We start from the raw sequence: 27247 nt of genomic DNA on the forward strand, positions 1-27247 counted from the left end.
AGATAAAATTATTGAAAATTGTGACCCCAGAAGGGGTTGGCAGATATATATTAACTTCACAACCGATCTTGTGTTAGCAAAAATATTTGTATGTGTAAAATTTGAGGAGAGTTGGATGTTTATTTCGCTTTATTTGGGCGTTCGTTTTTCAAAATCTTGAACCCTATGTATGGGGGAGAAGTAATGGTTCGATCTATACCACCTTTATTACAGATCTTGTGTTGATAGAAATGTTGAGATGTGCCAAGTCTAAATGGAATCGGATGTTAATTTGGAGTTTTATTAGCTTCATGGGTATTCAAAATTTCGACACTTTGTGGGGGAGGTACCAGAAGGAGTGTGGCGATACATTCCATTTTCGCACCAGACCTTGGACTTATAAAATAATTAATATGTGTGAAATTTAAAGACTATCGGACTCTTACTTCACATTTTATAAGAGTTTTAATTATCCAAAATTTTGACCCTTTGTGGGAGAGGTTCCTGATGGAGTGGACCCATATTGTCCATTTTCGCACATGACCTAACACTGATGAAAATATTAGGATTCGCAAAATTCCAGCAAAATCGGATTATCCTTTCTCTTTTTGTGCAAAAACGTTTTGACCTTTTGTGGGGCAGGTACAAGATGGAGTGGGCCGATACTAAATAAATTATTTTCTTTGAAAATTTTGACATTTTGTGTGGGAGGTACCAGAAGGAGTGGACCGATATTGCCCATCTCCGAACTCGATCTAAGTTTGACAAAAATATTACGATGTACCAAGTTTGGATCAAATCGAATACTCCCTTCGAGAGTTATCGTGCGCACCAGCCAGCCAGACAGACAGACAGACGGACGGACGGACATCGGTAGATCGACTCCAAATGTTCTGAAACGGATTTGGTCCAAAGAGACCTAGGGTCTAAAACCGTTATTTCGACTAGGCACGTTTTGACCGTATCAAATGATATATACCCTCTGTAGCCATATGGCTGAGGGTATAAAAATTTTATGAGAGTTGTGATTATTTAAAATTTTGACCCCTTGTGGGGGAGGTACCAGAAGGAGTGGACCGATATTGTCCATTTTCACTCTTGACCTAGTACTAACGCAAAATCGGATTATCGTTTCGCTTTCTGTGCAAAAAATAATTTGTTTGAAAATTTCGACCTTTTGTGGAGGAGGTACCAAAAGGAGTGATCGGTATTGCCCATCTCCGAACTCGATCGAAGTTTGACAAAAATATTACGATGTACCAAGTTTGAACCAAATCGGATACTCCCTTCGAGAGTTATCGTGCGCACCAGCCTGACAGACAGACAGACAGACAGACGGACGGACATCGCTAGATCGACTCCAAATGTCCTGAAATGGATTTGGTCCAAAGAGACCTAGGGTTTAAAACCGTTATTTCGACTAGGCACGTTTTGTCCGTATCAAATGATATATACCCTCTGTAGTCATATGGCTGAGGGTATAAAAAAACAGAAATTTTTTTTAAGGACAGCAAAGAAGTCTACCATTTTGGATGACCACTGGATTATACATATATATAGCCATAAAATGGACCACAACAACTAACAGCACGACGGATTGCGTAAATATTGGGCAAATGTCCCTGGTCAAAAAGCTAAGGTTAATATCTGGGCAGTACTCCGTGACATAATTTCAAAAGCGAAAACTTCCAAAATGGATTTGGACATAAGGGGGCTTTCTAATGTATTGTAGTGTTTTAGGCTATCACATGGTCGGTCACGCACTACTATAGCCTTTGCTTATTTGTTGTTAATTTAGCACTTTTCTCAAATTTGCTGCAAACATTTTATGATTTCACTAGTCTGAGTTGTAGAAAATTCTGAGTGGACTCGATTTAACTCGTTTGCAGATCAAAATTCCAAAGCAGTTTAGCGTTCTTTTTTCCATTTTTTCCATTTAATTTTGCCAAATTTGGGAATTTTAAGTTCTTTTTATGTAGAAACGAGACACAAAAAAAAAAAATTATGAATATAGGTCAACATTTTTGTACAGGCCGTATATAAAGATACCCTTCGAGCTTTGATATTGCGAGGGAGGCTATAGGAATCAGTGAACTTTTACAGACAATGTCCTGATATCGATAGAATCCATTAGAATCACGAGCTCGTGTGGCATGTTCATGAACTAAAGCCTAATCATATTTTTGTTGTCTAGTCAGTTGGAAAAGGCCGGTCAAACTTTACATACATAGCTAATTACATCTATAAATACACACATATTCGTGAATGAAAATTAATTTCCCAGAAATTTCAGGAATTAAGGTTAAAAGGGATGAAATGTCATGTCCAACAACGCACATAAAGCAGACAAGCATTTTCAACAGAGGTTACTTTACACAACAAAATTATATGTATCTGACATATAGTGAAATGAATTGTGTTGTTTTACATTGATATAATGAAAAAAGTGACCATGGAAGGTAGAATTTCTTGGTTCCATACAATGCACTATGAAGTCAATGATATGTTTTGGCGGCAAGAAATCACAGGGACGAGGTAGAGCTCCCGAAGTTTGTTTTTAGGTACTGGTTACTATGAGAACAACATCTGCCAAATTCCTTTCGAATCGGAAAGAATATAGATATAGCTAACACATATAACGTTCATCCGATTTGAGATTTAGGCCCCTCAGAGTTGTAATAAGAACTCTATAACAATGATTTTCGGTATGTGGAATCAGATACAGCTTAAAAATACAGGGTGAGATGAAAAAAATGCAACCATCTTCAGACTGCTGTCATTTCTAAGCCACTCGTCCGATAGCTGTTAAAATTATTCCAGTGACAGCTCATTATATTGTTTACAAGCTTTCAAAAGCTTTTTTTGACAACTTTCCAGAACAAAAGTTATTCATGATGCAATTCAAGCGTGATAGTGTGATTTCTTTATATTTGGCTGGAAAACCACAAGTGGCTATCGTTAGAGGATTTCAGCATTTAAATGTGAATAAATCTTTTGTGGACGGAAGAAAACAGCAACATCAGCAGAAATGGTTCGAAAGTTAATGAAGCGACTTGGTCGAACCCCACGTCGCAGGGGCCGACAAATGGCTCGTAAGCTGAACATATCGCAATGTTCCATTCGATAAATATTGAAAAATGAGCCCGGGGTAAAGCCATTGAAAATCCAAAAATTGCAAAAACTTACACCGCAACAGAAAGAAAATGGTCTCAAAAGAGTTGCTTTGCTTGGCCATAAGTGGTGAACTGCCGAATTTGGTTTTCTCCGATGAGAAAGCATTCGTTGTCCAGCAGTTTGTAAACAAACAAAATGATAGTGTTTACTTGCCAAAGAGGTCAGCTGAAAATGTGCACCTTCGGTTGGCCACCAGAACTCAAGCGTCGGCCATGGTGATGGTGTGGGCCGCCATAACAGCCGATGGTCGCTCTCCGCTCGTATTAATCGCGAAAATATTCTGGAGGGTGGCACTCAAACTTTTTGGCCGCAGACCTTGGACATTCCAACAGGACTTAGCACCAGCGCGATCAAATTACGTAACCCAAGAACGGTTACAAAATGAGGTTCCTCGCTTCATTTCAAACGCACAATGGCCATCAAAATCTCCGGATACCAATCCGTTGGACTATTGTATCTGAAGTATTTTGGAAAGCAAGGTTGGCACTAAAAATACCAAAGTGTCGATTGTCTCAAGCTAGCGCTTCGGCGGGAATGGGCCAAAATACCGCAGAGCAACATTCGGGCAGCGTGTGACGGTTTCATTGGCGGTTTAAAGGCCATAATTCTTGCCAAAGGTGACCAATTCGAACAAATCTGTACATATTCTAAAATTTGATGCTATTTTTTAATTATTTTGCTTTGATTATTTATTTATATTTTTTATTTGATTTTCTTTCGATCAAATTACTCCAAAAACTCCAAAAAGGAAACGTTAGTTATAAATTGCTCATTGGGTTGCAAAGTATTTTAGAAAAATGTTCTGGAAACTCTCTACAAACTAAGTCGGTCTAACCCTAGCTACATGAAGTATATAGTTATCGATATGACAGTTTTCGCTATTTTGGTGTGATTGTTACGGATTGATTGTATTTTAATTGGCAAAGATTAAATAATATTTAAGAGAAAAAAGTTAAAAAGCAGTAAGTTCGGCCGGGCCGAACTTTGAATACCATCCACCATTGGAAATTTTCAAAAAGTAAAATCCGTAAAAAGTTCTGTTAAAATCTTAAAAATACTGAATATAGCCATTATATTGGGGTCTATATGACGTAGACCTACGTAAGTATTGTTTGCCATAAACCATTACCATATTCAAATTAAAAATAAACGGTGAATAATGAAGCTAAAATCATCAAAATACTGTATATAGTGAGGTACCGTTATATCGGAGCTATACGAAGACCTGCACCTGCATAGACAATTCTCTGTCACAGGCTGTAGCATCCATTACGAACGACATCTAAAAAAATTTCGGTGAGTATAGTACCTAAAATCTTCAAAATACCGAATAAAGGGAGATACGAAGGGGCCCATAGTCGCAGACTGTAGTTCCCAGTACGAACGTATATACGTAATTTGAAACTACTCCGGCGAAAAATGGCGCTAAAATCATCAAAATCCCGAATATTGGGAGGTATCCTTATATGGGGCCTATATGAAAACGTGGACCTACACGGCCCATTTACGAACTTAACCTTAACCTATTTAAAATAAACATGTATGCAAAATTGTAGCCTTCTATCTCAATTCGTTCGAAAGATATCGTGATTACAACAGACGGACATCGCAAAATTGACTTAGAATTTTACGCTGATCCAGAATATATATACTTTGTTGGGTCTGACATGAGTATTTCGAGGAGTTACAAAGGGAATGACAAAGTTAATATACACTCCATTGTATGGTGGAGGGTATAAAAACAAACGAAAACTAGTAATTATAATCGGAAATTTTGGCTCCGCTGTTGCTTTTGTGTGAGATTTATTTTGACGCTTTATACGAAGTGGACAACCGATGAAATCAGTTTGTTACATGAAATACATAAATATACATGTTCAGCATACATACAATTCTAAGTCGATTCAATGTTGTCCGTCCGTCTGTTGAATGCAAGATAGATAGGTGCTTATTTTATCGTAAAAAAGGAGCAAGATGACACTTGGTCGTGTAACTTTTATAACTTCGCCATGTAATGAAGGATTCCGTCTGTAACTATACGTATAACAACTATTAATTAGCATAAATTCTAGGACACTCAAACTTTAGGAGGGATCAACGTTGATGGCTTAAGTTTTCACTTGATTTAAAGTATTTGGAGGATGTTACTCTATCTTCAAATATAATTAAATGTTATTTTTTTTATTTGCTACGACAACTTTGAAAAGAAAAGAACCCAGTTTATGTTCTCAATGGACTTTAAAAATTGTAGGTCAAATCTATGTTACGATATAGTCCTCGTGTTACGGTATCACGCTATAACACTGTGGAGCAGTTTAGGAAAAACAAGTAAAAAAGCTGTAAGTTCGGCCGGGCCAAACTTTGTATACCCTCCACCATTTGGTACAAATTTGGCAATCTTAAAATACCGAATGTATGCTTAAGACAAAAGTTGCCTATGCAGGTCCACATCGTCGTATAGACCGTATACTAGGGTCTATACGACGATGTGGACCTGCATAGGCAACTTTTGTCTTAAGCTATAACAATATGCAAATGTGAAACATGAAAAAAATATGTTTATAATGTAGCTAAAATCATCAAAATACCGAATATATGGAGGTACCATGGTGGTTATAAAACGTGGACCTGCACAGACAATTTTTTGTCATAGGCTGTAGTATCCATTACAAACTTCAAATGCGAAACTTGAAACAATTCCGGTAAATAATGTCGCTAAAATCATCAAAATACCGAATATCGGGGCTATACGAAGACGTGGACCTGCACAGACAATTTTCTGTCATAGGTTGTAGTGTTAATTACGAACTTTAAGTACCAAATTTAGAATAGTTCCGGTAAATAATGTCGTTAAAATAATCAAAATACCGAATATCGGGAGGTACTGTTATATAGGGGCTATTGGAAGACGTGGACCTGCACAGACAATTTTCTATCATAGGCTGTAGTATTAATTACGAACTTCAAGTACCAAATTTGAAATAGTTGAGGTAAATAATGTCTCTAAAATCATCAAAATACCCAATATCGGGGGCTATCTTTATATGGGGGCTATACGAAGACGTGGACCTACATGGTCCATTTTCTGTCTTAGGCTGTAGTATCCATTACGAACTTCAAATATCAATTTTGATACAATTCCGGTAAATAATGTCGCTAAAATCATCAAAATACCGCATATCGGGAGGTACCGATATATGGGGGCTATAGGAAGACGTGGACCTACATGACCCATTTTCAATACCAAATGTCGTCCAGACATCATACACATTTTAGTAATTTTTTATCAACTTACTTCATTTCGTTCGGAAGCTAGATTGATTTCCACAGACGGACGGACATTGCTAAACCGACATAGAATTTTATGCTGATCAAGAATATATATACTTTGTGGGGTCTAAATAAATTACATGTACCTTCCGCACGTTTTTATTTAAGTTCCTTTTGTAATCGACATTCGAAGTTTGCATCAATGTCAAGCGGGCTCGTCTGTATAGAAACGATTTCCTCAATTGACATTGGGACCGCGGGGCGAATGATCTATGCATTCGCAATCTGGGTATTGATTGATTATACGCACGTAGGTTTCAATGGTTTTAGCCATTTATGAATGTTAAAAGTGAGATATAATTTAATAACGTGGTGGTAAGTTTTATTTTTTACTAAAGAAAAAAACGTTGTTAAAAAATGTTTAATTAACTGTGGAACCCACTTTTTAAGCGGCATTTTGCCAAATACTAAAATTTTCTCCATTCAATTTTACTTCAAGCCACTGAAGGTAAGTTATCTGTATCTATATCTATAAAAGAGGAAAATGTTTGTACGTTTGTTTGTTTGTTTGTTTGTTTGTTTGTTTGTAATTTATGGACTCGAAAACTGCTGAATAGATTTTTCTGAAAATTTCCATATATACTGCAACATCGCCTGAAAGTAACATAGGCTATATACATTTTTGAATTTCCACTTGGAACTGGAGATATAGCATCAGAATCGGAGGTACCTCGCAAAAATTTAGATTTTATATGCACATATCTATTGATCGGTTAAAGATACAGTCTCCAAATTTGGAATGTGTAACGGAATTTGGAACAAAAATAAGTTTGCTAAATTATATTGTAATCGGTTCAGATTTGGATATAGCTCCCATATATATTTTCGACCGATTTTGTTCATTTGATGCCTCAAACACAATATGAATGTTCGATTCCAATGAAATTTGGAATATGTGACGGGATTTGATCCGAAAATAAATTTGTCAAATTATATTGAAATCGGTTCAGATTTGGATATAGCTCCCATATATATTTTCGGCCGATTTCAAGCATTTGATGCACCAAACACGCTATGTATCCCCAATTTCAATGAAATTTGAAACGTGTGATAGATTTTATCTAAAAAAATTGATTTCCCAAATTATATTGAAATCGGTTCAGATTTGGATATAGCTCCCATATATATTTTCGGCCGATTTCATGTATTTGGTGGACCAAATAAGATATGTATGTCCAAATTTAATGAAATTTAAAATAAGTAACGGAATCGGGAGCAAAAATGAATTTTTCAAATTATATTGAAATCGGTTCAGATTTGGATATAGCTCCCATATATATTTTCGACCGATTTCATGTATTTGATGCACCAAACACGCTATGTATCTCTAATTTCAATGAAATTTGGAATCTGTAGGGGAAATTAAAACGAATATACATTTGTCAAATTATAGTAAAATCGGTTCAGATTTGGATATAGCTCTCATATATATTTTCGACCGATTTCATGTATTTTATGCACCATGCACGATATGTATGTTCGATTCCAAAGAAATTTGGAATATGTAACGGGATTTTGATTAGAAAATAAATTAGTCAAATTATATTAAAATCGGTTCAGATTTGGACATAGCTCCCATAAATATTTTCCGCCGATTTCACATATTTGATGCACAAAACACGATACGTATTTCCGATTCCAATGAAATTCGGCATGAGTGGCTAAATTTGATACAAAAATAAATTTGACAAATTATATTCAAATACGCTCAGATTTAATTATAGCTCCCATATATATACTCAGCCGATTTCACATATTTGATGCACCCAAAGCGAGAAAGACGAAATCTGGCACCAGAAAAAATTGCCAAATTTTATTGAAATCAGTTGAGGTTTGGGTATAGCTAACATATGTGTGGTTACAATAATAAATGTGACAAATTAATTGGAAATTAGTTAAGATTTGGATATAGCTCCCATATATATATTCTCGGCCGATTTCACGTATTTGACGCACCAATTTCAATGAAATATGAAAGGTGTGGCGGAATTTGGTGTAAAAGTAATTTTTTTAAAATTATATTTAAATCGGATCAGATTGGGATATGATTTTAATAAGAACCATTGACCCACAACGCCTTAGGCTAACACTAAAAAACAACACAACAATTAATTTGAAATACGCTTATTACGGCGAAGAATGTTGCTATCTCGAATTCATTAATTGCAACAGAAATGCCACTCAACTTCAAAGGATTGCAGTTTACTGCACGCTTGGTATTTGCTATGAAATAAATAAATCCGAAGGACAAACCCTTCGTGTATGTATGTCATGTTACTGTTTTTCTAATGGTTTTGTATATTTACGCATTAAAGTAGTGCAATAAATTTTTTTTTTAATTATAAAATTTGTTTTTTTTTTAACCAGCATATATTCGTAAATAAAATTTTGAATGCATATAAAATCAAAAGGGGTAGCGAAGCGCACCGGGTTCAGCTAGTACATAATATATACTAACAAAATGTGAGTCCGGCAGTTTATAAACAAAAATAGTTCGCATATTTTTTTTAATATCTAACATTTTTCTCTAACAAAGAATGTCATGTTCCGATTTGAACACAATTCAATATGATCACTTTATTATTAATTTAGAACTAATATATTCTAGTCTTCAAGTATTACATGAAAAACTTACCATATTGTCGGTTGAATTGAGCCAAAGTGCAAGATATTTATTGATGTTTTCCATTACTTTTTCAAAAAAGTATCCAACAATGCTCAGGATCTTTATTGTCGCATTTGTTGCTAATTTTATTTATTTTTTGTGTTTTTTTATTTATTTTTTAATTCTGTTTTTTTTTTACGAATTCCAAAGATGAAAACTATGCTATTTTTATTTTTCTAATTTCCACAGTACCACGCTCTCTTCAAAAATCGTTTAATTAAAATTTTCTTTTGATACGACATCACCTTACTATGTTTTCAAATTGATTTCGATTTTTCATTACTACCGAGCGGAGCTCCACGTTATGGAACTGCATTCAATTAAGCGAAACGTTGCAAAATGAATTGAACCGAAGAACCTTCTTTACTACCATTCACTTCAAATAGAAATTCTTAATTAATTTCATTTCAACGCCACAAGTAACAGAACATTTCACATGCAGTTGCTATTGCAGTAGCTAACAGTCGTTTCGATTTGTCTGTTTGTCTCGCCCAAAAGGATAAACTTGGCTAACAAAACAAAGCAAAAACAAAAAGAAGCAATAATCACTTATTCAATCATACTTTCAAACACTGCTGGCGAGTGTGTATGCACGTTGCTTGGGAGATGGTTTACACACATGTATGTACGTTTTTTGTGAATTATCCACACATGTATGTGTGTATTATTCACTATATATGTATGAACATGTGTCCGAGAACTTATAGATTTCAAAACAAAATTAATTTTCTGTTTGTTAGAGTTTTCTTATTTTCCCCTGTTTTTTTTTACATATCTGAACAATTTATGGAGCAGATATGGTGTTCAATCAGATCTATCATAGAAATCGTATATTTTCATAACCCAGTAGTGATGGAATACATAAAACAGGTATGAAAAATTAAAATATTTAATTATATCAAATCATATTCGAAAAAGGACTAAATTGAATAACTTGTTCTAAGAATTCTTTTGAAAAATCTTTCCATACAAATCAAAGATGGTCTTCGTTTTCGTCCAAAGCTTATTAATGGCTATAAGTTATGCTATGAAATTGACATCCATTTGAAGGATTTTAAAAATAGAACTTCATATTGTTCGAAAGATAGAATTTTACGCAGGTTAATATTTCATACATTTTGGGATCTGAAATGATTATTTTGAAGAATTACAAATGGGCAAATTAATATACCCACTATACAAAGTAGAGGGTACAAAAATCATAAAATTAACACGCAGAGATGTGAGTCTCCGAATTAGTCCAAACCTTCCATGTCAGAATTTTACGTTTCTAAAAGTACTAACTAATATATTCAATAGTAACTCATGCAAGAGAATAGACCCACTCGGTTCAAAGGATGTCAAAAACGACCGGCTGGAGAGTATAATAACTTTGTCATTCCGTTTGTAACTCCTCGAAATACTCATGTCAGACCCAACAAAGTGTATATATTCTTGGTCAACGTAAAATTCTAAGTCGATCTAGCGATGTCCGTCTATCTGTCTGTCTGTTGTAATCTTTCGAACGAATTGAAATGAAAGGATAAAATTTTGCACACATGTTTATTTTTCCAGTAGTCAGGTTAAGTCTTGGTACAGCCCCCATATAACATTACATCCCGATCTTCGGTATTTTAATGATTTTAGCGACATTATTCACCGGAATTGTTTCAAATTTCTTATTTGAAGTTCGTAATGGATAATACAGCCTATGACAGAAAATTGTCTGTGCAGGTTCACGTTTTCGTATAACCCCCTTATAACGGTATATCCCGATATTCGGTGTTTTGATAATTTTAGCGACATTATCGACCGGAATTGTTTCAAATTAGGTATTTGAAGCTCGAGAAGAATACTATAGCTTAAGACAGAAAATTGTCTGTGCAGGACGACGTCTTCGTATAGCCCCCATATAAAGGTACATCCAGATATTCGGTACTTTGATGAATTTAGCGACATTATTCACCGGAATTTTTTCAAATTTGGTATTTGAAGTTCAAAAAGAATACTACAGCCTAAAACAGAAAATTGTCTGTGCAGATCTACATCTTCATATAGCCCCCATATAACGGTACCTCCCGATATTCGGTATTTCGATGATTTTATCGTCATTGTTCACCGGAATTGTTTCAAATTTGGTATTAGAATTTCCAAAGGGATAGTACAGCTTATGACAGAAAATTGTGCAGGTCCAGGTCTTCGTATAGCCCCCATATAACGGTACCACCCTATATTCGCTATTTTCATGATTTTATCGCCATTATTTACCGGAATTATTTCAAATTTTGTTTTTGAAGTTCGTAATGGATACTACAGCCTATGCCAGAAAATTGTCTGTGCAGGCTTATGACAAAAGTTGCGTATGTTGGTTCACGTTTTCGTATAGCCCCCATATAACGGTATCCCCCGATATTCGGCATTTTCATGATTTTAGCAACATTGTTTAACGGAATTGTAAAAACTTTTGTATTTAAAGTTCGTAATGGGTACCTATGGCTAAAAATTCGTAAGCAGTTTCACGTCTTCGTATAGCCCCCAATATGACGGTACCTCTCAATATTCGGTATTTTGGTGATTTTATCGTCATTATTTACCGGAATTGTTTAGAATTTGTAATGGGATCTACAGTCTGTGAAAATTGTCTATGCGGGTCCACGTCTTTGTTTAGGCCCCATATATAGGCCTCCCTATATTCGGTATTTTGACGAGTTTAGGTACAATACCCACCGAAATTGTTTGAGATGTCGTATTTGAAGTTCGTAATGGATGCTACAGAATTCGAATTTAAATATGGTAATGACTCATGACAAACAATGCCTATGTAGGTCCACGTCGTATAGACCCCAATAAAACGGCTATATTCGGTATTATTAAAATTTAAACAGAATTTTTAAAGGATTTTATTTTTTGAAAATTTCCATATTCGATCCAAATTTCGGCCCGGCTGAACTTACTGTTTTTTAACTTGTTAATATTTGCTGTTGGAATTCTGAAATTTAGTATAAGAATCACTGTTGTTTGAGTTAAGGAGGTTATTTTCGTAAAGTACAAAACTATGTATGAAATAAAATTCAAAAACAAAAAAAAAAAAAAATAATAATAATAATATTAATAATTAGTCCATTCCTCTATAATAGTTCACATTTTGGCAAAATCATAAACCGCCTATAAATCCTACTCTAAACTAATCTGTTAAATAAATAAAAAACATTATATGGGGACGAAGATGTGGAACTGCTCACGAATTTTTTTTGTAATATGCTGTGGTCTCCATTACGAACTTCAAATACGAAACTTGAAACACTTCCAGTGAATAATGTTGCTAAACTCATTAAAATATCAAATATCGGAAGGTACCGTCATATTGGGGCTATGCGAAGACGTGAACCTGCATACGAATATTTTTTTGCCGTAGGTTGTAGTACCCATTACGTACTTTAAGTACGAAATTTTTTACAATTCCGGTAAATAATGTAGCTAAAATCATGAAAATACCGAATATCGGGAGATACCAATATATGGGGGCTATACTAAAACGTTGACCGACATGACCCATTTACGAACTTAACCTGCCTACTGGTAAACTGTGCATGTATTCAAAATTTTAGCCTTCTATCTCAATTCGTTTGAGGGATATCGTGATTACAACAGACAGATGTACGGACATTGTTAGATCGTCTTAGAATTTTACGTTGATCCAGAATATATATACTTTGTAGGGTCAGTTCTGAATATTTCGAGGAGTTACAAACGAAATGACAAAGCTAATATACCCTCCATAGAAAAATGTACTCAAATTAAAATAAAAATATTAAAAACAACAAGTAAAAAAGCTGTAAGTTCGGCCGGGCCGAACTTTTAATACCCTCCACCATTTGGTACAAATTTGGCAATTTCCAATAAAAAAAAAGATCTGTCTAAAATTCTGTTAAAATCTTAAAAATACCGAATGCCTTTACGACGACGTAGACCTGCATAGGCAAATTTTGTCATAAGTTATTACAATATTTAAATGCGAAACTTGAAAAAAAATCTGTTTATAATGTAGCTAAAATCATCAAAATACCGAATATAGGGGGCTATACGAAGGCGTGGACCTGCACAGACAATTTCTGGCATGGGCTGAAGTATCCATTACGAACTTTACATGCGAAATTTGAAACAATCCCGGTAAATAATGTCGCTAAAATCATCAAAATACCGAATATCGGGGGGTACGGTATATGGGGGCTATACGAATATGTGGACCTACATGGCCCATTTTCTGTTTAATGCGGAAGTATCTATTACGAACTTCAAATACCAAATTTGAAACGATTCCGGTAAATAATTAATTAAAATCATCAAAATACCGAATATCGGGGGGTGCCGTTATATGGGGGCTATACGAAGGCGTGGACCTATACAGATAATTTTCTGTCTTAGGCTGTAGTATCCACTACGAACTTCAAATGCCAAATTGGAAACAATTCCGGTGGATAATGTCGCTAAAATCATCAAAATACCGAATATCGGAAGGTACCGTTATATGGGGGCTATATGATAACTTGGACCTACATGGCCCATGTACGATCTTAACCTGCCTAGTGGCAAAATATACAAGTGTGCAAAATTTTAGCCTTCTATCTCAGTTTGTTCGAAAGATAACGTGATTACAACAGACAGACGGACAGACAGACAGACGGACCTGACTAAATCTTCTTAGAATTTTACGCTGATCAAGAATATATATACTTTGTTGGGTCTGACATGAGTATTTCGAGGAGTTACAAACTGAATGACAAAATTAATATACCCTCCATAATATTGTGGAGGGTATAAAAATTAAACTGTATGTGCTATAAATTTATTCCATAATATAAAGTTTTTTATTGTAGTATACGCAACCACTCATGTATCAATATGCATGTGTGTATATAATATACTTATATATTGGATTTTTATAAAACCAACGAAGCGGTCAAAATTTATTATTAAGGATGTGGTTGGCATTTTACACGTATAATAGGGTATGGACATTAAAATAAATATTTTTTTTAAATTACTAAAATTTAAAGTAATAGATGACTTTTTTTCATTAACACCTAAGTAGGCAAATAAACATAATTAAATTATCAGTTTCGTAAGCAATATTCTTCACATTAAAAATTCTTTGAGATGTCCTAATATTTATTGGAATGTGGAAATGTGCATATTTTCATATTTACTCATGTGTATAACAAATATTTTTATTAAAAGAGTGTTGTGTGTTTTTGCAATTTTGTGGGTGTGTAATTGCACATGGACTAACGATATCCCAGAGAACGACAAGAAATAAATGAGATGAGTATCAGTAATCCCTTGAATATTTATATTTTCCTATACCACAAAATTTTATTTATTCGATATAGTTTTGTGGCAATTTATAAAAGGCCAAGACCAATGCGGGAACAAGAGAAATGCAACATCAATTGGGGTTAATATAAACTTTAGAGGAGGAAGTGGGATGGGTGAAAATGTGTTCATCTGTGTGCAAAGTTTACATTCCTTCAACTCAAAAATTTGAGAAAATGTCAACACAACAGTAGTAATTCGTAACTCGAGACTTGATTTTCGAACACAGTATATTGCTTCTGAGGAGCAAAAAACTATTCGTTTGGTATAACAAATATAGGAAATAGATCCATTAAGTATAAGTTGAATTTAAGCAAATAAACCGCATTACGAATTAATTGGGAATTTCAATTGAAAAAAATTGGAAAATAAACAAGTTAAAAAGCAGTAAGTTCGGCCGGGCCGAACTTTGAATACTCTCCACCATTTGGAACCACTTTTTACCGAATATAGCCGTTATATTGGGGTCTATACGACGTGGACCTACATTGGCATTGTTTGTCATAAGCCATTACCATATTTAAATTCGAAACTTAAAATAAACGGTGAATAATGTAGCTAAAATCATCAAAATGTCGTATATAGGGAGGTACCGTTTTATTGGAGCTGTGCGGAGACCTGGACCAGCATAGGCAATTTTCTGTTACAGGCTGTAGCATCTATTGCGAACTTCAAATACGACATTTCAAACAATTTCGGTGGGTAGTTTAGACACAAAGTTTAGGAGTTTAGGTACAAAACTCGTCAAAATACCGAATATTGGGAGGTACTGATATATGGGGCCGATACGAAGACGTGGACCTGCACAGATAATGTTCTGTCTTAGGCTGTAGTATCCATTGCGAACTTCAAATACCAAATGTCGCTAAAATCATCAAAATACCGAATATCGGGATGTACCGTTATATGGGAGCTAACGTGGACCTACATGGCCTATTTACGAACTGAACCTGCCTACTGGAAAAATAAACACGTGTGCAAAATGTTAGCCTTCTATCTCAATTCGTTCGAAAGATAGCGTGATTACAACAGACAGACAGTCGGACAGACAGACGGACATGGCTTTGTCTTTGTTGGGTCTACCATGAGTATTTCGAGGAGTTTCAAACGGAATGACAAAGTTAATATACCCTCCATAGTATGGTGGAGGGTATAAAAACACGGCATATCGAAAGGTTCTGTTATTTGGGGGAATATAGGAAATTGTTGATTATACCCTACAACACTATGTGTTGGGGGTATTATAAGTTTGATTGGCCCAAAAATTATGTAACACCTCGAAATATTCGTTTCCCACATAGGAAAGTATATATGGATCATCCTATCTCGCCGAGCTGAGTCGATCTAGCTATGTATGTCCGTCCGTCCGTCTGTCCGTCTGTCCATGTTAATTTGTAATCACTCTACAGGTCGCAATTATGGCCCGATCTTCACGAAATATGGAATGGAGGTCGGGGTCGGGCCAGAATAGAACCCTATTTCTTTTTGAGATGATCGCCAAATGTTTAGGGGTTGAAATGGACCAAATACTGAAAAAATTTCGGATTTTGCAGTAGCTATACAGGTCCTAATTATAGACCAATCGACGCGGAATTTCGCATGTAGCTAGAGTTTAGGGCGGGGTAGAAGCCTACCAATTTGGGTGGTCATCGGATAATATTTAGCGGGTAAAATAGACCATATATTTTGTGTTGAAAAAATTCAAAATTTTTCATTAAACCGCGAATATTTTAAATCCCGGCGAAATGTTAACATCCAAAAAATCGGATATATAGCAAATTATGTGCGATATATATGTCTATCAAAGAAGATATGCTTGAAAGATCTCTTATATGTCGAGAACGGCTGAACTGATTTCGACAGTTCTCATTAATTCAGAATGGCCTCTTGGCAGGAAAGAAAAAACGTCTAAAACATCGCATAAAAATATCTCTCTAAAGATAAAAATATAAAAAATATTGATTTTGTAAAATTTTCTCAATTTTTTTCAATTTTGTCATATTTTTGGCATATTTTCATTTTGAATTAAACATTTGGTAATATTTCTACAGCTAACAAAACTAAGTAGTTAGGATATCAGGATATCATATACAAATCGCATTTATGGCCCGATCCTTACGAAATTTTGCATGGGGATAAGATGAGGGTCAGAATAGAAGCCTACTCTTTTTGGAGATGATCGCCATATATTTAGGGGTTGAAATGGACCAAAAAAAAAACTGCAAAATTGTCGGCAGGTCGTAATTATCGCCCGATCCTCACGCACATTTGAATGGGGGTTACCGGACATTGCAAAAGCCAAGCAGTTTTGGATGGCCATCCAAAAATATTCAATGTGTGAAATAGTTTGCCAACTTTTGTAGACAAAATACGAAAATGTCTATTCCAGAGACTTTTTGGAGAATTCACAAATACAGGAAAGACGCACTTCTGACTATTTCGTTAACGAATATAGTCAAATGTCTGTATCTCATATAGATGCGTTTCAGTCAAAAACCAATAATAAATGTTAATCTTTTGCCACTTCTGAGAGATTATAGGTCTTTGGGAAATATTGGTTCCAGATCTAGGAAGACCGTTTACGTGCAACATCGACCAATAAATTGGAAATGAGCAAATTAGTTTAAGTTGCTATTATTCGAAAATTAGAGAACGAAACCTGATGGCTTTCTTTTATAATTTGTCACAATATCTTGTGGAATTCTTTCGAGTATCTCACCTATATAAACTGTATCGTTTATTATAGTGTTGTAGGGTATTCAACGGTCGGCCCCGCTCGACTGTAGCCTTTGCTTACTTGTAAGTGGAGAACGATGGTAATGTTTACCAGGGAATAAAGCAGGGAATATCTAGGTTTCGAAAAGAGCCACCAATCCTCATCATTGACGATCGATATATAAACAGCCTGAGTAATGAACCTCTAGAGGCTGTATTCTTGCTCTACGACAATATGAAATTGCAAAATACGGATCTGGCAAATAATTGGTAATACGTAAAAAAGCAACAAAGCAAAAAAACAATTTCGTTTTTTTTTTTCAGGAATGAGTAATGTCAGCACAACGTGTGCACATCCGTCTTTAACGTCGAAAGTTGTGAGTTCGGAAGTCGGCATTGGTTATCGCAGAAAGGGGTGGATCTGTACATACATGGTTCTGCACCGGAGGTAGAACCCATTACGAAATATATAAATAACAATTATTTTTCGAAAATGTGCGTGAAAGCGGAAAAATACCAAATATCCGAGGACATATACAGGGTGAGATAAAAAAAACTGCAAAAAAGTCAAACGCCATAATTTTTACATTATTTTTATACCCTCCACCATACTAAGGAGGGTATATTAATTTTGTCATTCCGTTTGTAACTCCTCGAAATACTCATGTCAGACCCAACAAAGTATATATATTCTTGATCAGCGTAAAATTCTAAGACGATTTAGCCATGTCCGTCTGTCTGTCCGTCTGTCTGTCTGTCTGTTGTAATCACGCTATCTATCGAACAAATTGAGATAGAAGGCTAAAATTTTGCACACATGTATATTTTGCCAGTAGGCAGGTTAAGTTCGTAAATGGGCCATGTAGGTCCAAGTTATCATATAGCCCCCATATAACGATACCTCCCGATATTCGGTATTTTGATGATTTTAGCGACATTATTTACCGGAATTGTTTCAAATTTGGTATTTGAAGTTCGTAATGGATACTACAGCCTAAGCCAGAAAATTATCTGTGCAGATCCACGTCTTCGTATAGCCCCCATATACCGTACCCCCGATATTCGGTATTTTGATGATTTTAGCGACATTATTTACCGGGATTGTTTCAAATTTCGCATGTGAAGTTCGTAATGGATACTTCAGCCGATGCCAGAAAATTGTCTGTGCAGGTCCACGTCTTCGTGTAGCCCAAATATAACGGCACCCCCCATATTCGGTATTTTGATGATTTTAGCTACATTATAAACAGATTTTTCTTCTAGTTTTGTAATAACTTATGACAAAAGTTGCCTATACAGGCCCACGTCGTCGTATAAGCATTCGGTATTTTTAAGATTTTAACAGAATTTTTAACGGATTATATTTTTTGGAAATTCCCAAATTTGTACCAAATGGTGGAGGGTATTAAAAGTTCGGCCCGGCCGGACTTACAGCTTTTTTACTTGTTTTTTTTTTTTTAATTTTATTGAATGAAGGCTTGAGGTGATCGACACTTTGGTATTTTTAGTGCCAACCTTGCTTTCCAAAATACTCCAGGGTCAACAGTCCAACGGATAGGTATCCGGAGATTTTGGTAGACATTATACGTTGGAAATGAAGTAAGGAACCTCTTTTTGTAACCATTCTTGGGTGGCGCGTCCTGTTGGAATGTCCAAGGTCTGCGGCCAAAAATTGCCGGAATTCGGAATTTATTCTAATGCCACGGTCGATGAATAAGATATGTTCAGCTCACGAGCCATTTTTCGGCCACTGCGGCGAGGGTTTCGATCAAGTCGCTTTACTTTTCGAACCGTTTCTGCTGTTTCTTTCCGTCCACTTCTTTGACGTCGGGCTACGCTACCAGTATCACGATAACGAGCGATGATACGAGACACAAAAGATTTATTCACATTTAAATGCTGGAGTGCCCTAATGCTCTAACGATAGCCATTTGTGGTTTTCCAGCCAAATATAAAGAAATCACACTATTACGCTTGAATACCATCACGAATAACTCGTTTTCTGGAAAATTCTCCCCAAAACGCTTGTAAACAATATAATGAGCTGTCAGTGGAATAATTTTAACAGCTGTCGGATGAGTGGCTTAGAAATGACAGCAGTCTGAAGTTGGTTATAGTTTTTCCCTGTATATATGGATCTTCCCATCTCGCCGAGCTGAGTCGATCTAGCTATATATATCCGTCTGTCCATGCTAATTTGTAATCAAGCTACAGGTCGCAAATTTGGCCCGATACTCACGAAATTGAAAATGGAGGTGGGGTTAGGGCAGGATAGAAGCCAGATTTCCTGATTTTGCAGTTGCTCTGCAGGCCACAATTATAGACCAATCGACGCGAAATTTAGCATGGAGTTTGAAGTTAGGCTTGGACGGAAGCCTACCAACTTGTAGATCCTAACTTTTATGTAAGAAAATACCAAAATTTTCAATTGCCCGTGAATATCTTTAATCCTATCGAAGCCAGAGACATCTATTCTGTTATTCAAAATATCGATATATAGCAAATTAGGTATAATATATATGTAAAAGAAATTGATCTTAGTTATTTCGCATACAAGTCAAGAAATCTCACCAATTCAAAATGTCCTGTCGCCAGAAAACTAAAAAATCTAAGAAAATCGCGGAAAAAATTACAAATAAAAAAGTGAATATTTTTTGTTACATTTTTTTCAGTTATTGTCATATTTTTTATCGCATGCGATTTTTTCAATTTGACTTACAATTTTGAATCATACATTTTGTCAAGTTTTTTTTCCACTCTACAACACTATGTGTTGAGGGTATTATATACAGATCGCAATTATCGTCCGATCCTCACGAAATTTTTCACAGGGGTAGGGTTAGAATCAAATTAAAGCCTATTGTTTTAAAATGTGTACATTTAGGGACAAAAAAAAATTATTTTCCTGATTTTGCTGTCCCTCTATAGGTCACAATTTGAATCCAATCGACATGGGATTTTGCATGAGGAGACCGTTAAGGACAGGACAGAAGTCCAGCATTTTGGATAACCATTGGATTAACCTCAGCGGTAAAATAGTGTGAATTGTTTCGTGTGAAATTGTTTTGAATGCCTATCAGCACGACAGAGAACGTATTATTTCGGAAACGAAATCTGACAAAATGGACCTACGGCGGCTTCCAACAAAATATAGTGTTGTAGGGTATCACATGGTCGGCCCCGCACTGCTATAGCATTTGCTTAATTGTTTTATATATAGACTAGCTGAATTCGGTGCCCCTTGCTGCCACTTTTGGTTTTATATGCATTTCAAATTTTATATTTGAATATTTTGTTGTTTTTATGTAAAAATGTATATGGGAGCTACATAAAAATCTTAACCGATTTCAAAATAATTTGGTAAACTTATTTTTGTACCAAATTCCGTTACCCATATCAACTTAGAAGACTATATCTAACAATAGATAAGTTCATACCAAATCTGATTTTTTTTGAGGTACCTCCGATATCTCCAGTTCCAATGTATAGAGCCTATGCTCCTTTTAGGAGATGCTGTAGTATATTTGGAAATGTGCAGGAAAATCTGTTCAGCGGTTTTAAAGTCTATAAATTACAAAAGAAACAAATAATCAAACGTTCAAACATTTTCCTCTTGTATTGATATAAAAGATTAGGAAAATTCTGCATACATTTTCGAACCAAATTTGAGTAGTGATGTGGTATCACAATTATCGCACAAATATTATATATGAAATGACATTATGGCTTAGCGCCCACTTGCCATTTCTCCTACCCGATGACAAAGTTCCACATAGTATTTGGTTATAAATCCAAATTTAGGGTATTTTGAAGAACTTATTCTAATTTCCCAAACCAATTGGCCAGGGTAGAGGGTAGGTAAATTTTGACGTAGGCAAACTTAATGTAATTTTATTTGCTAGCTATTTTTGTTTTTTTTTTTTTTTTTTTTTTTCAAACCCATCATACAAAAAATCTGTTTAAAAACAAGTAATTATTTATAAAAGCTGCGGCATCTAAAAAATCCTTCCAAACATTTAAAAAGTTGTTCCAAATTATCAGCAAATTTCTTTGAGTGTACACAAGAGGGAAGTTTAACATCATTAACAGTTCTACTATTATTACCCTTAAATCCCCCGAGGATAGACTAAACGCTTCAGTCTACTCACATAATAGTATAGAACAAGGCATTGGATATAACAACAACAACAAAAAGACTTACCGTTCCAAACATATGAGGATGCATGCGGAATTCTACAGAACCACCTGATGAACGTCGAGGTTTATTCATGTCTAGCCTCAGAATGCCAGGCTTGGGGCGACGATTCACGGCCGACATTATTGGTTGTTGCATGGCTTGTTGTTCGCTCGTTGTTCCCAACGAACTTGTTGAGGGATAAACCAAAGGCGATGTCGTTGAGGCGGCCACTGATGTGGAAGACAATGGTTGAACCATAGATGGAGCTGTAAAGGTGGATAATCGTCGCCTTTGTTGTGGCAACAACTGGGGTGGTGGTGGAGAAGTGGTTGGCTGTTGCTCCATCTCATGCTGCTGGTGTTGCAACAAGCGAGGCTGTCGCTTAATTTCTTCTAGTATACCTTTGGGATCTTCAAAAAAGTTTTGTTTTTTCATGCTGGCGGATTCGAATGGACTCGTTGAAAATTATTTAACATTTGCAGGAAATGCAATTGTATTTGGTTCCAAAGAAGAAATACAACGGAAAACTTTTTTCATGAGATACTTCTTTTTTTGCACTTGCTTTATTGTTTATGTTTTTAGATAGTATATGGCTAAAAACGCGTACACGTCCGTTTAGCGCCGCATTCCAGGCAAGACTATAACTTGAATTCATTAAAAACTACAACAATTGTTGGCTGGCTCATCAAGTGGACGTCAGAGAAATTGTGGCTATTAAAGGAAGAACAACAACAACACACACACAGGCATTTAGTAAAATTTACTGTCTTCACATAAAATAGAGAAAATAAGATACACATACACATAGCCATACAACTAATGTCCAGAATTACCCAAAGGTGTATTTGTGTGTGCTTACACTAACACACTAAAGCTTCTGTACACTTCACGGCCACACAATTTCACATATTTATTATCCTTTTTTTACTATCCTGTTGTACTTTATGATATGCCCCTTTTTGTGTCCTCCATTGCGTCTTTGTGTCACAGCAGCGGCTGTTGTGTGCTGCTTATCAGACGCACTTCTTTTAATTTAAAAGTTCAGCATTTGTTGTTGCCTTCATCCTTGTGCGTGAATGTAGTTGGTTGCCGCCTTCATCCGGTTTGACATTAACATGTTGCTTTTTAACGCTTCCATTGCGGTGCTGATGTTTATCGTCTCTTTTTCGCTGGCATGTCAGTTATGAAAGCAAGCAACAGTTCGTCGCCTGTTTTTTTTTCGTATTAGCTGTCACATCAATTCGCGCATAAGAGGCCTGTGAGTGGGAATAAGCTTGTATGTTTGATTGTATGCCTTTTTAATAATAACGTCATATTTGTGGCCTTAAATAGACGTTAACAAAAATATTTTATAATGAAAAACCACAAGCAACAGTGGTTTGGTGGTATTCAGTTCAACAATTGCTACAGAGGGTATATAATATTTGATATGCCCAAAACGTGCCTCATCGAATTAACGGTTTTCGACCCTAGGTCTCTTTGGACCAAATCCGTTTCAGGACATTTGGAGTCGACTTAGAACTGAGTACCCGATTTGGTCCTAACTTGGTAAATCGTAATATAATTGTCAAACTTAGATTGAGTTCGGAGCTGGCAACATCGGCCTACTCATCCTGGTACCTCCCCCAAACAAAGAAAGTATGGTAAACTTTACGCAAACTTTGCAATTCCCTATATATGGAATATGGAATATATTGGCTCACTCCACCAAGTACCTCCCCCACATAGTGTCAAAAAAAATTACAACTCTCATGAAATGTGAAATAAGTGCCCGATTGTCCTCAAATTTGCACGTATCAATATTTTTCTCAACACCAGTTCTAGTGTGGAGATGGGATATATTGATTCACTCCTTCAGGTACCTACCCCACAAAAGGTCAATATTTTGATAAATCATCTCTCTTATAAAATGTGAAATAAGGGTCTCTTAGTCCTAAAATTTCACATCACAATCATTTTAATAACACAATATCAGGTATTAAGAACCTCCACAACAGGTCAAAAATTTGAATAATTATAAGTCCCAAAAAAAGTAAAATAAAAGCCTGATTGTCTTCAAATTTCGTCCATCTCAATATTTTTATCAACACAAGATCAGGTATGAAGAAGAAATACATGGGAGCACTTCTTCTGGTGCCTCCGCCAAAACGATTCAAAATTTTAAATAGTTTTATCTCCCAGAAAATGCGAAATAAGCATCTGATTCCTTTTAAACTTTGTACATTTCAAAATTTCTACCAACACAATATTTGGTGTAAAGATGATATATGTCGACCTACCCCTTTTGGAACCTCCCAACAAAAGGTGAGCATTTATATATCTTATAACTTGCGAAAAAAGTCAGCGATTCTTTTTAAACCCATTATATCTGAATATCTCTCGCAACAAGGAATCTGAATCGGAAATAGCATCAACTTTTAGAATAAGTTTAGATTTGTTCGAATTGGTCACCTTTGGCACGAATTATGGCCTTCAAACGGCCAATGTCACACGCTGCCCGAATGTTGCTCTACGGTATTTTGGCCCATTCCCGGCGAAGCGCTTGCTTGAGGTGATCTACACTTTGGTATTTTTTAGTTCCAACCTTGCTTTCCAAAATACTCCAGGCACAATAGTCCAACGGCCATTGTGCGCTGGAAATAAAACGAGGAATGAAATGGAATGGAAGATGGTGCTGAGTCCTGTTGGAATGTCCAAGGTCTGCGGCCAAAATGTTTGCGTGCCCAAGGCTTTAATACACCCTCCAGAATATTTTCGCGATAATATTCGTCATTTATTCTGACGCCACGGTCGATTAATACGAGCGGAGAGCGACCATCGGCGGTTATGGTGGCCCACACCATCAGCGTGGCCGTCGCTTGAGTTCTGGTGGCCAACCGAAGGTTCACATTTTCAGCTGACCTCTTTGGCAAGTAAACACGATCATTTTGTTTGGTTACAAACTGCTGGACAACGAATGTTTTCTCATCGTAGAAAACCAAATTCGGCGGTTCACTACTTTCGGCCAAACGAAGCAACTCTTTATCTCTTTTGAACCTATTTTCTTTCCGTTGCGGTGTAAGTTCTTGCACTTTTTGGAATTTCAAAGGCTTTCCCACGAGCTCATTTTTCAACATTTGCCGAATGGAATATTGCGATATGTTCAACTCACGAGCCATATTTCTGCCACTGCGACGCGGGTTTCGATCAAGTCGCTTCTTTACTTTTCGAACCATTTCTGCTGATGTTGCTGTTTTCCTCTGTCTACTTTCTTGACGTAGCCCGACGCTACCAGTATCACGGCAACGAGTGATGGTACGAGATACAAAAGATTTATTTTTATTAAATGCTGGAGTGCTCTAACCATAGCCACTTGTGGTTTTCCAGCCAAATATAAAGAAATCACACTATCACGCTTGAATTCCATCACGAATAACTTTTTGTCTGGAAAATGCTCACCAAAATGCTGTTATACGCTTGTAAACAATATAATGTGGCTTAGAAATGTGGCTTAGAAATGCAGTCTGAAGTTGGTTGCATTTTTTCAGCTCACCCTGTATGCCGGCCTGCACCTTTTGGAACCTCCCCAATAAATTGTCAGTATTTATGGGCCCACTCCTTCTAGTACCTTCCCCACAAAAGTTGAACATTCTGATTCGCATAAAATTGGAAATAAATGTTTGTGTATATCGGCTTACTTTAAAAACGACATGGACAAGGACACCGGAATTGTGTTAAGAAACGTTTTTGAAAATCATAGTGGCCTATGACAAAAATTGCGTGTCCACGTCTTCATATATGTAGGCCCCAATATAACGGTAACTTCCTACATTCGGTATTTTTATGATTTTATCAGAATTTTTAAACGGATTTTTTTTTTTGGGAATTTTGCAAATTCCTTCCAAATGGTGGAGGGAATTCAAAGTTCGGCCCGGCCGAACTTACTGCTTGTTTACTCGTTGCTTTCTCCTAAACTATCTTTTTTCCAAAGTAATGTTCTAGAACATGCTTTTGAGCAGGGCTGCTTTACTGCACATTAAAAATAAATATAAATCATTAAGGAAAGCTAAAAAGTCGGGCGGGTCCGACTATATGATACCCTACACCACTATGCGTATTTAGTAGAGGTGCCGGGTTCATTCCAAAAAGGGTACCCATTTAGTCAACATTATACTACAAGGATTGTTATCTTTTGCACGTCTTAAATGCCAAATTTGAAAATACCAAATATCAGTCAGTATATGGCGCCTATAGGAAAACATGGACCTAGATATTCCATGTTCTGCCACTGGAGCTAGAACCCATTATAAACTACAAGTATTTATTTTTAGACAAATCCGTGGAAAAATGTGACACCGTTACTATGGGGGCTATACGAAAACGTGGACCCATATAATGTTCTGCAGCGGAGTTAGAGCCCATTATGACCTACAATTACCAATTTTTAGACAAATCCGTGGAAAGATGTGGCAAAAATCATGAAAATACCCAATATCGGGAGGTACCGTTACTATGGGGGCTTTACGAAGACGTGGACCTATACATACAATGTTCCGCCACCGGAACTAGAACCCATTATGACCTACAAATATTATTTTTTAGACAAATCCGTGGAAGAATGTGTCATCAAAATACCGAATGTCGGGAGGTACCGTTATATGGCGGCTATACCAAGCCGTACTTTATGTATGTTTATATAAAATTCTCCTACTAAGTATAATATTAAAAGAATAATGTCTTTATCAAATTTCACTAAAAATATTTCCAATTTTTATACCCTACAACACTATGTGTTGGGTGTATTATAAGTTTGATTGGGCCAGAATTTATGTAACACCTCGAAATATTGGTTTCCCATATAGAAAAGTATATATGGATCTTCCTAGCTCGCCGAGCTGAGCCGATCTAGCTATGTATGTCCGTCCGTCCGTCTGTCCGTCTGTCCGTCTGTCCATGTTAATTTGTAATCACGCTACAGGTCACAATTATGGCCCGATCCTACCGAAATTTTGCACGAAGGTGGGGTTTGGGTCAGAATAGAAGCCTATTTCTTTTGGAGATGATCGCCAAATGTTTAGGGGTTGAAATGGACCAAATATTGAAAAAATGTCGGATTTTGCAGTAGCTATACAGGTCGCAATTATAGACCAATCGACGCGGAATTTCGCATGTAGCTAGAGTTTAGGGCAGGGAAGAAGCCTACCAATTTGGGTGGTCATCGGATAATATTTAGCGGGTAAAATAGACCATATCTTTTGTGATGAAAAAATTCAAAATTTTTCATTAAACCGGGAATATTTTAGATCCCGACGAAATCACAAAGCCATGACAAGGTTACTTCTGATCTTTACATCGAAGTTAACATCCAACAAATCAGATATATAGCAAAATATGTACGATATATATGTCTAAAAAAGAAGATATGCTTTAAAGATCTCTTATATGTCGAGAACGACTGAACTGATTTCGACAGTTCTCATTAATTCAGAATGGCCTCTTGGCAGGAAAGAAAAAACGTCTAAAAAAGTCGCATAAAAATATCTATCTAAAGATGAAAATATTGATTTTGTAAAATGTTCTCATATTTTTTCAATTTTGTCATATTTTTGGCATATTTTCATTTTGAATTAAACATTTGGTAATATTTCTACAGCTAACAAAACTAAGTAGTTAGGATATATTTAGGGGTTGAAATGGACCAAAAAACCTGCAAAATTATCAGCAGGTCGTAATTCTCGCCCGACCCTCACGCACAACTTTTGTAGACAAAATTCGAAAATGTCCATTCCAGCGACTTTTTGGAGAATTCACAAATACAGGAAAGACGCACTTCTGACTATTTCGTTAACGCTGATTTCGTTGAAGAATATTGTCAA

The 27247-nt window shown here is 36.0% G+C and overlaps 1 protein-coding gene across 1 annotated transcript in view; it reads right to left on the reverse strand.

Annotated features, from left to right (window-relative positions):
• The window catches only part of LOC101901599 (transmembrane channel-like protein), a 179375-nt gene extending 157548 nt beyond the window's left edge, over positions 1 to 21827 (reverse strand). The window contains exon 1 of the mRNA XM_059131641.1: positions 21417 to 21827. Within this exon, the coding sequence (XP_058987624.1) occupies positions 21417 to 21827 (411 nt within the window). The remainder of the gene's footprint in view (positions 1 to 21416) is intronic.
• Between the last annotated feature and the right edge of the window lie 5420 nt (positions 21828 to 27247).

The sequence above is a fragment of the Musca domestica genome, unplaced genomic scaffold, assembly GCF_030504385.1.
Source record: "Musca domestica strain aabys unplaced genomic scaffold, Musca_domestica.polishedcontigs.V.1.1 9, whole genome shotgun sequence".
NCBI classification, from domain to species: Eukaryota; Metazoa; Arthropoda; class Insecta; order Diptera; family Muscidae; genus Musca; species Musca domestica.